General features: G+C 34.3%; 1 protein-coding gene across 1 annotated transcript; it reads left to right on the top strand.

Annotated features, from left to right (window-relative positions):
• The first annotated feature begins 9927 nt into the window (after positions 1-9927).
• On the top strand, positions 9928-12120 carry LOC125776711 (uncharacterized). The gene is made up of 2 exons (XM_049450251.1): positions 9928-10063; positions 11316-12120. Exon 2 carries the CDS (start codon positions 11319-11321, stop codon positions 12063-12065), a length of 747 nt encoding a protein of 248 aa, XP_049306208.1. The 5' UTR covers positions 9928-10063; positions 11316-11318; the 3' UTR covers positions 12066-12120.
• The last annotated feature ends 234 nt before the right edge of the window (positions 12121-12354 follow it).

Below are 12354 nucleotides of genomic sequence, written 5' to 3'. Positions count from 1 at the left end.
AAATACTGTTTTTAATGACTTATGTCAAACTCGACTGCACTTTCTATAAAAATTAAATTCCGTCGTTTATCCTTCTGAATAATGATATTTGTGCGTACGGATTCACTTTAATACTTTTGGTGTAGGCAACTTCAAGTTTTTAAAGTTCTCGGGCGCCAGTTAATGGTTGCCACCAGATGATTAACAACACGCTGGTTTGAATGGTGAAGTTGAACTCAAATTTCTTTATTAAACACATTTCTTTTATACAAAATTTGCTTGTTTACTATAAACTTACATATGTACGAATTCTTACTTACTAGTACTTATTTCTATATACTCTATAATGATAAGTAAGCAATAATTATAGCGAAACAGCAAACCTCAGTTTGGTCAAGAAACGGCTTACATTACGGCGGCACGACTTCCGCTCTGGTTTAGTGCCGACGAAATGTGCTGTTGTTGTAATTTTTGGAAATTAACTTTATTGAGCAATGATATTGTATATTAACAGAATATTGCTGAATTGAGTAATATCAGTATATTTTGCTGGCTACGACAACTTTGTTGTTGTACATTTTGTTAGCTGTGCTAGCTGTGATAACTTTAATGCATACGTGCCTCATATGTATATGTTTGTATGCTGCATATCAATGCATATATTTTTATGTGTTTATTTACGTATGTTCAATATATTTGAACATAGATATCTATTAGTAGTGGACTGTATAATATTACAATTGCTAGAATATTTCTTATCTTATTAAAAGAATATAAAAATGTCTAAATATGAGTATATTAATATATACCGCCTTTTTGGAGGAATGAACAAGTTCAATTTTGAACATTCTCCCGGGCGACAAAAGTAACTACAGTTTGTAATCGTGTCATGTTCGCCAATTAAGTGACGTTCACGATGACTACGCGTCTTTCTATGGTGAATTAGTTTGCTCATCACTATTTCTGCAAGTTCGTTACAACGGTATCCTGCTGACTTTTCTTCTTTCACATCGGACGACGGTGTACCTTTGATGTGACACTTCTTTTTTTGTAATCTAGTATTATCCACTTTACTGCCTTCGTCTTTTGGTGAATGTTGTTTGTGTATGATTGGTAGACATCCCATCTGATCCTTCTTCTTGGCTTTTGGATTCAGGTCTGCATCTTCCACTGTCATAACTCCAACATCAGCGACTTTAATTGCCATGTCTGCATTTTGCTTTTCTTCAGGGGGGTCAAGTACCAATGTTGTATCTGTTTCTATATTGATTTTATTTTCGTTCATTGAGGAGGTGCTTCCTTTAACCTCCTCTTTAGTTTTCTTCGTTTCTGCCAGGATCCATGGTTTTTGATTAGTTGTCGACTTGTTGTTAGCTACCATTAAGTCGTGCTCTTCTGTTGTCTCTTCAACTTCAACATCTCTTTCTGCAAGATATTTCATCTCATCTTTTGCGTTCTCCTCAATTTTAAAAGGAGACATTTTATTCTTCACATCATTAAATGTGCGTTGCTCGTCAAAAGTAATTTCCTCTACGCGCAGTTTGTCTTCTTTTGATATATTATCTACGTGCAGCTTCTCAAATGTAATTTCTTCACGCAGCTTGCGAATGTCATCAACGCATTGCGTATATGTATCTTCCGATATGTCATCAAGGAAATGAGTTTGAAAACGTATATCTTCTACGCGTAGCTCATATTTACTATTTTCTAAATTATCTTTTTGTTTCTTTAATATTTTCAAAATGTAAGTGACACAAAAAGAAAGATCTTCTATTTCAACATTACGATAAGAGTTGTTGTAATAGAGTTGCAAGTCGTAGAAATTTCTTTCCATGGTGCTCCATAAATATTTGAGACGTTTTTCGAAATTTTCGATGTCAGTTACGTCTCTAGTATTTATATTTAGCTTTACCTCTGCAATTGTAGATCGAATTTTTTCCGATCTTCTTTCAATTGCCTGCTCTATAAAGCCTATCATTGTATTGCTCTATTATAATCTAGATTTATTTTCTCAAATCTAATGTCTTCGACGCGCAGTTTCTTCTGAAATGTTATATCTTCTACGCGTAGATCGCCTTTCCTTTGTACCATGTCCGCAGTGTTCGACATTTCAACTATTTTTTTAATGAACTGTTTTTATTCTTTAAAAAAATCGTTGGAGGTAATTGTTTTGGTCGCCTGGTTGACCTTGCTGTGCCTCGATTCACAGCCGCTGAATATTTTTTTAAATAACAGTATTTACACAGCGTTTAGTTTCATACTACAACGGCTTATGTGATCAAATAAATATGCGGGAATATGGACCCGTCTTACAATTTCTTATTCATTTGCCTATATACATTCATATATAATAGGACTTTTACATACATAAATATATTGCCTGTATTTTCTTTCATACAGGTCTTACTTGCCTGTATTTTCCTTATACAGGTCTTTTCTTTGGCTGAGCCAACAATCCGGCTCGACGGACCAAATGTTTGAAATTATAAGCAAACTGTTTGATTTGTAAGATCAAACTTTTTAAACTCAACAAAGAATCTTTAAATTCTTACCGCTGGTGGGGGGAAAATAAAGACCTTAGTCGAGCTGAGAATATTTCATTCTAGTTTTATTTTTAAATTTGTAAACCTTATATACTAATTTAGAAGTCTAACTTATCTAATTAAATATATATACTTATATTTACAGCACACCACATGGGGTTGTTTTCAACTATACAATAATACATGTGCGTGTGTGTGTGTGTGCTGTCATACAAGTATAATTGATATTGCTTGGTTTGGGTTGTTTCAAGTGCACATGTGCATTTGTAATCAATTGCCCAAACCTAAGTAAATATGTTTAGTATGTATTTCTTGAGTGCATGCGTATCACTTATTAATGCATACGTGCCTCATATGTATATGTTTGTATGCTGCATATCAATGCATATATTTTTATGTGTTTATTTACGTATGTTCAATATATTTGAACATAGATATCTATTAGTAGTGGACTGTATAATATTACAATTGCTAGAATAGACTTACTAACGAAAAATCGAATCATTGGACAGCGTATGTAGTTACAAAATGAGCTCTTTTTCACTCTACTTACCAGTGAATATAGGCGAAAAAACGGAATATGGCGAGAAGGCGAATGATTGCAAAAAGACCGGGGCCTATTCTGTATATCGATTCGAAAATGAATTTTCAAGAATTCGAATTTTTTGTATTCGGTAACACTATTTTCGCATTTCCAATCCTAATTTCGAATAGTGAATCCGTCTTACGAATATTTGCAACTATGTAATTCGAGTTTAATTGTCAAATTTATTAGAGTTTCGCATAAAATATTCGTTAGCGTATCAGTTGCAGAGTAAAAACGTTTTGAAAAATGTAAGTATTTTAATAAGTTTAATTATGTACATATTATACTATAAATAGAGGCAATATTATTTTTAATAGGAACTCAGCTAGCAAAAGTCAGCACAAAAAACAAAGCCAATTTGACTAATGCTGTAATTTATAGGATCACTTCTAAACTTAGCCAACGGCTATGTAAAATGTGCAGACGTTAAGTAAAATTTTAAACATTTATGGGGTCGGTTGACTGAAAAATTAAATGAAGGTGGACCTCCAATACGCGACATACCTTCATGGTAAAAGGTAAATTTCTGTGTGAATATAATTATTTTGCTATTATACGTTGCCTATGCTTTGATTTCTATTCATTTTTTTTGCATTTAAGGTTTCGGTAGATTACAAAACCCACATTAAGGCTACAGCTCTCAAAAATAAGCTGCATATGTCAGGGACAGGTGGTAAGCCTTCAAAAGTTCATTCCTTCCATTCAGTCGAATAAGAGCATTTGACTTATTGAAGATAAATTAAGAGGTAGAGGGGATAGTAGGTGCTCAAAAGTTCGGTGCGGGAACAAGTGAAATCACACAAAGCTACGAATGTGAAACCACGGATCCCAGCACTCAGAACGACATAAGTGATTTCCAGAATTTTGAAGAACTACCACTTTCAGCATCACCTTCACGCCTATGTAACACTGTGCGGTCACGTACCGGAAACAAAACAATCTCCTGAAAATGCAAGTAGATGGGCAAACCAAGTTTCACAATGATTGTACTAAGATTTTAAAAGACATGAATTACAATTTAAACCCGTTAGTTAAGTCTAATAAGAAACTTGTTGAACAAATGGAAGAAAAAATAGAACTAGATAGATAAAACCTAAAGTTTGCAAAGTTAAAGCTTGAGTACAAAACCAAAAGTGGGAGGGAGAGGAACAATATAAGAATTGCAAAACTTAAAACCAAGGAACAAATGTTAAATGTTAATACCCGTTAATTTTACTTATTGAAATAATTGAAAGAAATAAAATAATCTCTTGTTAAATTTTTGTATTAACAAGGATTGCTTTTTAGTTACATGATTTAAATTACGAACACAAGCTTATTTTAATTCGGTCTCGTATTGTTTGCGCAATTCGTGAAAACCCGTTTTGATCTACGTTGGTTCAAGCCAAATTAGATGGTTCTTCATTAATTTCAATTACTGTTGGTGCTTCAACGTTGTATATGGGGCAAATGTTATGCAGGGCACAACAAACGTTAAAAATTTTATCAACTTTTTTTTGTGCATAATGAAGCTCTCTTCCAGGAATCGAAAACGCCTTTTTAAAATTCCAAATACACGCTCGATTATTGATCTTGCCTTTGTAAATGTTTCATAGTACAAACTTTCCAGTGCATTTTCTTTTCATTGTGGTATGGCGTAAATGGCTCCTTACGTGGGTATCATGCGCTGCTCCACCATCAACTCTATTTACAGCTCTTATATACATGTTATGGTCACAAATCTAATTATAAAGTATAATAAATAATCTGAATAAAACGTTGTATTATAAACTTACCACCATAGCATTGACGCTATGCTTTAACTTTCGATTAAAAAAGAGATATTCTAACCATTTGGATGTGAGTTCCATCAACAGCACCTATAATCCAAATTTTGAATAAAAATAATTCTTAGCTTCACACTTTTCTTGTGAGTTCATTTCAAATTTTATGTTTTTCGGACACATTTTTTTTTTCAATAGCATTCAAAACTTCTGCAATAAATTTAGATGTAGTGGAAATTTAGTGCTAACCCTGCAAACTGGTCTTGTTTCCTTTGACCAAGGAATTTTAAAGTAGCAGCAAGTTTTATACCTGGATTTCCTGCCGTGGATCTTAAATGTACCATTAGTACCTCAGTTATGCCTTTTAAGGCATAATAAAAGGCTTTCTTAGAAAGTCTAAGTTTTGTATAAAGCTATAATCCCAAATACAAAAACAGTTTATAACCGAACATAATACATATGTATGTACATAACAAATGCGATAATTTCATCATATAACATTAAATTCATTTCTTAAATATCTTCTCGTAATCCTTTCCTGAATAATTTCCTCTCCCTCCATCCACAATGTAACGGAATCCATATTTTTCAAATAAATTTAAACTTATTTCATTTTATTTTGACATTTAGCATTAGAAAATTCTTGCACAGGGTGGTACAACTTTCGTATATTTATAAGTTTAATTCGATTTTTTTACAGAAAACTAAAACACATTCGAGTCGAATATTAAATTCGAATAGAATTAACTTTCGATTGGAGATACATAAGAGAGCCCCTGGAGGCGTCCATATGCGAAGTCGTATCGAAATCAGAAGGAACTTGTGGTCCGTCAGTCGGTGCCTTTTGCTACATAGTTTGATATGGTGTCGTCACTGCTGTATACTGTGTGTATTATATCAAGCTGTTCTAAATAAAAATATTTACAGCATCTTATCTTAATATATAAAAATCACGTGTCACGTTGTTTGTTTGCGATAGACTCCTAAACTACTGAACCGATTTTAATGAAATTTTTAACACTGTGTGCAGTTTGGTCCAACTTGAAAGATAGGATAGTTTATAACTCTCCTTATAGTCGCATTATTTATTTATTGCAAATTATTTGTTTATTATTAGCAAATAGCTATCCACCAGTTGGTGGCGCTAACAGCGGTATTGAGTAAGTGCGGTATGTTACAGTAGATGGCGCTACAAACATTAAAAACATTAAATGAAAATGCGTTATTTGAAGTTTATATTATTTGTGGTAAAGTTATACGAGTCTATGACTTCCAAAAAAAAATAAAAATTGGGCGGGGCGAAGTTCGCCGGGTCAGCTAGTATATATATATATATGTATGTATGTTTATATATTAAATACAAGGCAATACAATAAAATCAATGTAACATATGTAAAGTGAAAAGGGAGAGCCAAAAACTGAAAGTGTGCACTTGTTTTGTTGCAGTTTGCCCCTTTTTTTTTGCACTGCTTTCAGTAAATCGCACTCGTTACCTGGTGCGTCGGCCGTTTGCCGGCGCTTACGTCCCTTTGGCACAGGATGCAGCGGCAGCTCATTCCCACGACGGCAGCGGATTAATGGCAGCGGCGGTTTGATGGCAGCAGCGACGTGATGGCAGCAGCGAGTGATGGCAGCAGCGATTGATGGTAGCAGCGAATGATGGCAGCAGCAAGTGATGGTAGCAGCGACTGATGGCAGCAGTGAATAATGGCAGCGATGTGATGGACTTGACGTAGCAAAATTGGACACTTGGCGGCACTATATATTTACGGGATTTGGTAGCGGCACTGGAAGCGGTAAGTATTCAATAGTGGTACTTCACTCTTACGGCTCACAAAGCGGTATTTTGTTGCGGTAGTTTTTAACGGCACTTCACGGTCATACGGCACTTTTACACAATGTATATAATTAATTTTAATAATTTTTTTTTTACTTTTAGCCGAGACTATTTCGAACCACTTGGTGTTATTAACGTGAAACACACTGTACCGCACCTTCTCCACGTCACGTATACGCGTATATATGTATGTATGTAGGTATATGTCCCTTCCTATGTTCCTTTTTTAAAGATTTGCCGCTGTACATGTCACTTCACTCCACTTTAACGTTGTATATATGTAAGAATATAAGTACCACTATTTTATGCATTTCTCTATATAAAGGGTGATTTTTTAAGAGCTTGATAACTTTTTTTAAAAAAAAACGCATAAAATTTGCAAAATCTCATCGGTTCTTTATTTGAAACGTTAGATTGGTTCATGACATTTACTTTTTGAAGATAATTTCATTTAAATGTTGACCGCGGCTGCGTCTTAGGTGGTCCATTCGGAAAGTCCAATTTTGGGCAACTTTTTCGAGCATTTCGGCCGGAATAGCCCGAATTTCTTCGGAAATGTTGTCTTCCAAAGCTGGAATAGTTGCTGGCTTATTTCTGTAGACTTTAGACTTGACGTAGCCCCACAAAAAATAGTCTAAAGGCGTTAAATCGCATGATCTTGGTGGCCAACTTACGGGTCCATTTCTTGAGATGAATTGTTGTCCGAAGTTTTCCCTCAAAATGGCCATAGAATCGCGAGCTGTGTGGCATGTAGCGCCATCTTGTTGAAACCACATGTCAACCAAGTTCAGTTCTTCCATTTTTGGCAACAAAAAGTTTGTTAGCATCGAACGATAGCGATCGCCATTCACCGTAACGTTGCGTCCAACAGCATCTTTGAAAAAATACGGTCCAATGATTCCACCAGCGTACAAACCACACCAAACAGTGCATTTTTCGGGATGCATGGGCAGTTCTTGAACGGCTTCTGGTTGCTCTTCACCCCAAATGCGGCAATTTTGCTTATTTACGTAGCCATTCAACCAGAAATGAGCCTCATCGCTGAACAAAATTTGTCGATAAAAAAGCGGATTTTCACATTTCGAACCGAACACTGATTTTGGTAATAAAATTCAATGATTTGCAAGCGTTGCTCGTTAGTAAGTCTATTCATGATGAAATGTCAAAGCATACTGAGCATCTTTCTCTTTGACACCATGTCTGAAATCCCACGTGATCTGTCAAATACTAATGCATGAAAATCCTAACCTCAAAAAAATCACCCGTTATATATGTGTTTGAATTATTATTTTTCCCTTTTTTTCGTATATGTACATATGTGTATTTGGCCACTGTGTTTAACACTTTTCACATCACTTCTTCTCTTTAATCACTTTAGTTTTGTGTTTTATGTTTTATAATTATTTTTCCTATTTTGTGTTTCAAGCTGTAAACACAAAACGACGACAGGTCGACAAACGACATCTGTCAAATATTACACACGTTCTTATGGACACTTATTTTGACAACGACACGAAAACACGACTGTAGGCCGACAGTTGTCATTCTCGCTAATTCCTATTTGCCAACGACAGTAGAATGAAGAAGAGAGATGAGGAGGAGGGTGATGCCACTAATATGTAAAATATAAAATTATTCAAAACTCTAACAAACCTGACGTTATTTTACATATAAAAGCATAAAATAGCTCTGTTATATCATTTGTAATAACAATTGATAGTTTAAAATAAAAATATTTTCCTATTTACATATTTTTTGTATAAAGAATTCAACTTTGAACAAAATGCTAAAATTTCATTGAAGTGAAAGGTATTAGTATGGCAACAACGAAATTGTGTACATACAAAACAGACAGCTGTGTTGTTTTGTTTTCATTTCACTTTCGTACTCTCGTTTGTCGTTTGTCGACTGTCGTCGTTTTGTGTTCTGTGGGTCAGGTATCACTGCACTTGACCACTTTTAGTATATGTACCAATTCTATGTATGCATGTGTATTTTTCTTTTGGTATCTTTTTTATTTCTTTATATGATAATTGTGTATTTGTTTTAGGTGTTGTTTTTTTTATGTTTAATTTATTTCCACTTCACTTTCACGAAGGGCCGAGAACGAACGAATTGACAGGCAATTAGCACGAAATTAGTTGAATAAACGAAAACGAAAGTAATGAAATACATATATACTAAGCTCACGCACTTAGTCCCTGCTCGGGCGCCATGAAAATTTTCAAGCGTTTTTGAGAAGCGAAAATGCGCGAATAAAATAAAGCCTAATTGCCTGTCACGAAAATTGCGATAAAAAATTAAGACGCGTCCGGTCGTTTTCAAGCTCTTTAATACAATGCTTCAATTTTTCCGTTCTTGGAATTGCTTAGCCTAAATCTTAAAACTAACGGCTTAAGCTAGTGGTAATGTAAATACAAGGGGTAAATAATTATCTTTCGTTAAATATTGTAAAAGAATTAAGGTAAGTAATAAATGAAGGTAATATATGTAAATGTATTATTAAGGTAAGTATGCTATTTTGTACAATTCAATATTTATAAATTTAATTTCATAAGTTCTTATGATAATTTTATATTTCATTTTCTTTTTAAACTTAAATTCAGATTTACAAAAGATGTCGCTTGGCGCAACAGCAACGTTATAAAAACGTAAATTGCAATTTATGAAAATACAATTTTTGGGACGAAAAAATCAGTGATAAAAAGAAATTTAATTTGGCCAGGGGTGGATTCCTGGTGATGGATCACTCATGGTATGGACAGCATTGTCATCAAAAGGCAAGTCCAAAATATGCTTTGAAGACCGGCAAAATGAATGCAGAAATCTTGACTGATTTGTTGGAAAACGAACTCCATTATTTTGTGGTAATTTGCATGAGGAGGAATAAATTTTCTAAAGCTGAAATCACACGATTGGTCAAATGTACCAATTTTTTGTCATTTATATGTACAGATCGTGTGACAGCCAGAAAATATTTGGCATAAGGCAAATTAACAAAATTTTTGTGCAGATAGACCGATAAAATACGGCTCTGTTGTACTAATCATGTGAACTGTTGTACAAATCAAGTAAATACAAAAAATGGACAAATGTACCGATAATTTTATCTGCCCCTGCAGGACCAATCAATTCAAATAAAGCCAAAATTATGTTTTTTTTATTTTTATTATCCTAGGAATACTTTACACCTGGCTGGAATTTCATTATTTACTGTTTGGAAACTCTATGATTATTAAACTAATAATAATAAATAATTATTAAACTTGGCAGCACTGATATCTGCAAAAACAATTGATGCATCACTGCTCTTTATTCCATTTTTCCGTTATTAAACAAGTCACTACATCTATTGGTGAGTATAAATACTTATGATATGTTTATATAAGTTAGTGGATCGACCCTCATCTCAACTCCCCTAAAGGCATCATTGAATCCGCTCGTGTCTTTTTCTTCATTATTACCATTCATAATCTAATCACGCTTAGCTGTGGTAATTCTAAAAGAAAATCATATATGTAAATGACACCCTACAACCAGAGTTCGTAAAACCATCAAAATACGCTCTTGCTCTGATGAGTAATATTCCGCAAGAGGACATCATTTCAAATACTCAGGAGTGCAAGCTTAACTAACATTCTCATCACAAAAAAACTCCTCACGTATTTGACTCACTCATATATTAGCATGAGCGAGCATTTTTAAAAGATAACTATTTGCCTAACGCATCATCTTTATTTTTATCGCTCTGAGTGTTCAAGTGATGCGAAAAATAAAACTCATCTTTTAAATTATTTACATACACACAATACAACTTAAATTAACGGTTAATCATGCATGTACCCGAAACTGTTAATATTTACACCAACAACAATTAAACTTTAACATAAATTTATAAATATACATACTCTCTAAGAGAATAAGAAATTGCTCAAGAGCACTCTCTGCTGCATCACTGAGTTTATCAGCGATACAAAATACTGAGTGCTGAAACCTGAGATGAGAAAAAGAAACTTAGCGCTCTTGTGAGGAGTATTATTTTGAGGAGCACGTAGGTTTGCGGTAAATATTAGAGCTAAAAGATAAGATAAGTATTAAAGAGAAATATTCTAGAAGAGAACTCTTTCCTTTGAACTCACAATTGAGGAAATCAAAATTTATTGCTCCTCAATTGTGTTGTACTGAGGAGGAAGATAGAAATTTTACTTCTCAGTGATGAGTATTTGCGAACTCTGCCTACAACAACAATTAGCAATTGATACTGCCCGAACATTTATTGGGATGACCTTCATTGAAAAGGTATGATAATGGCATGCTGCGTTTGAAAGTTTGCACACGGCACGCTAAGCGACATCAACTTGCGGTAACTAAATCTATGGAAAGCGTCCGCTGAGCGCATACCTGACACCATCAACAACAACCTGTTTTTTCCACTTGATATTTGCGTAGGCTTGGTAGGCTGAGTTTTTTAAGTGAAAGAAATTGTATCGAATCAGAGAAAAAATCAGAATAAATGTGATTGCCGAAGTGTGCAAATGTCTGGTCTTTTTATTTATATATTTATTTATTTACATTTAATATATTAATATTGTTCATTTATTTTTCAGAATATGGATACAGATAAAGATGAAATCTTTGATAATTTGACTACCGCAATATGCGAAAATATATCCAATATGTCTGCAGAACCAACACCAACGCCAGATAAAAAGAGAAAGCGTTTTAAAGTTACAATGGCATGGTCCTCGGAAGATGTGTTTAATTTAATAGAAATAATGGAAAAACATCCTTGTCTGTGGGAATATTCTTCATCAGACTATAAAAACCGACAGAAGAGAGAGAACGCATGGAGAGAAGTTGCAGCGAACTGTCATGGCCGTAGCGTTGATGAGTGCAAAGCCAAGTGGGCGAATGTGAAAACAGCGTACAATAATACAAAAAACAAATTACAGGCAAAGTCTGGTCAGAGTGCGTCAAGTTCACAACCTCATTGGCAATTTTGGACTGCAATGCAGTTTTATCATAACCACGACAAAGAAAAAACGACTTCATCTGTTTCAAATATAAGCCCTGATAGTGAAAGTTTACCAAACACGCATTTTCAACCCATCAACATGCAATCCAACGCATCAACATCATCGCCAGCTGATGCAGCAACCAATTCGCCAGAAGATATTTTAAAACGCGCAACAGATTTGTTGTATGCAGAAAAAGAGGACAAGTGGTATTCCTTCGGCATGTACATAGCGTCGCAAATGCGTGAAATGAATGCAAAAAATGAGAAAGCAGCAAAAAAACTTGAAATTAATATTATGAAGTGCACTATAGATGCGCTTTCAGAATTAAATGATGATTGATATTTCATTGAATTGCTTTTTCTTCTATATTAATAAAGTTACAGACATATTTAAATCATTAACTTTACTTAACATCTGCAGAGTACCTTTATAATTATAAAACGTACTTCCAGACCGCGGCGGAGCCTTCATCACAATGTGTTTCCCGTCAACTGCGCCTATACAATGGGGAAAATTCCATTTATCACTAAATTTTTGGGCAATGTCAATCCACATCTGTTCGTTGTTTGGAACCTTGCAAATGTGTAATGTGATATCAATTTATATTTTTGATGTGATTATGTATAGC

This window comes from Bactrocera dorsalis, chromosome 2 (genome assembly GCF_023373825.1).
Source record: "Bactrocera dorsalis isolate Fly_Bdor chromosome 2, ASM2337382v1, whole genome shotgun sequence".
Classification (NCBI taxonomy): domain Eukaryota; kingdom Metazoa; phylum Arthropoda; class Insecta; order Diptera; family Tephritidae; genus Bactrocera; species Bactrocera dorsalis.
Note: the sequence above shows the minus strand (reverse complement) of the source record. Positions and strands in the feature narration are given on the sequence as shown.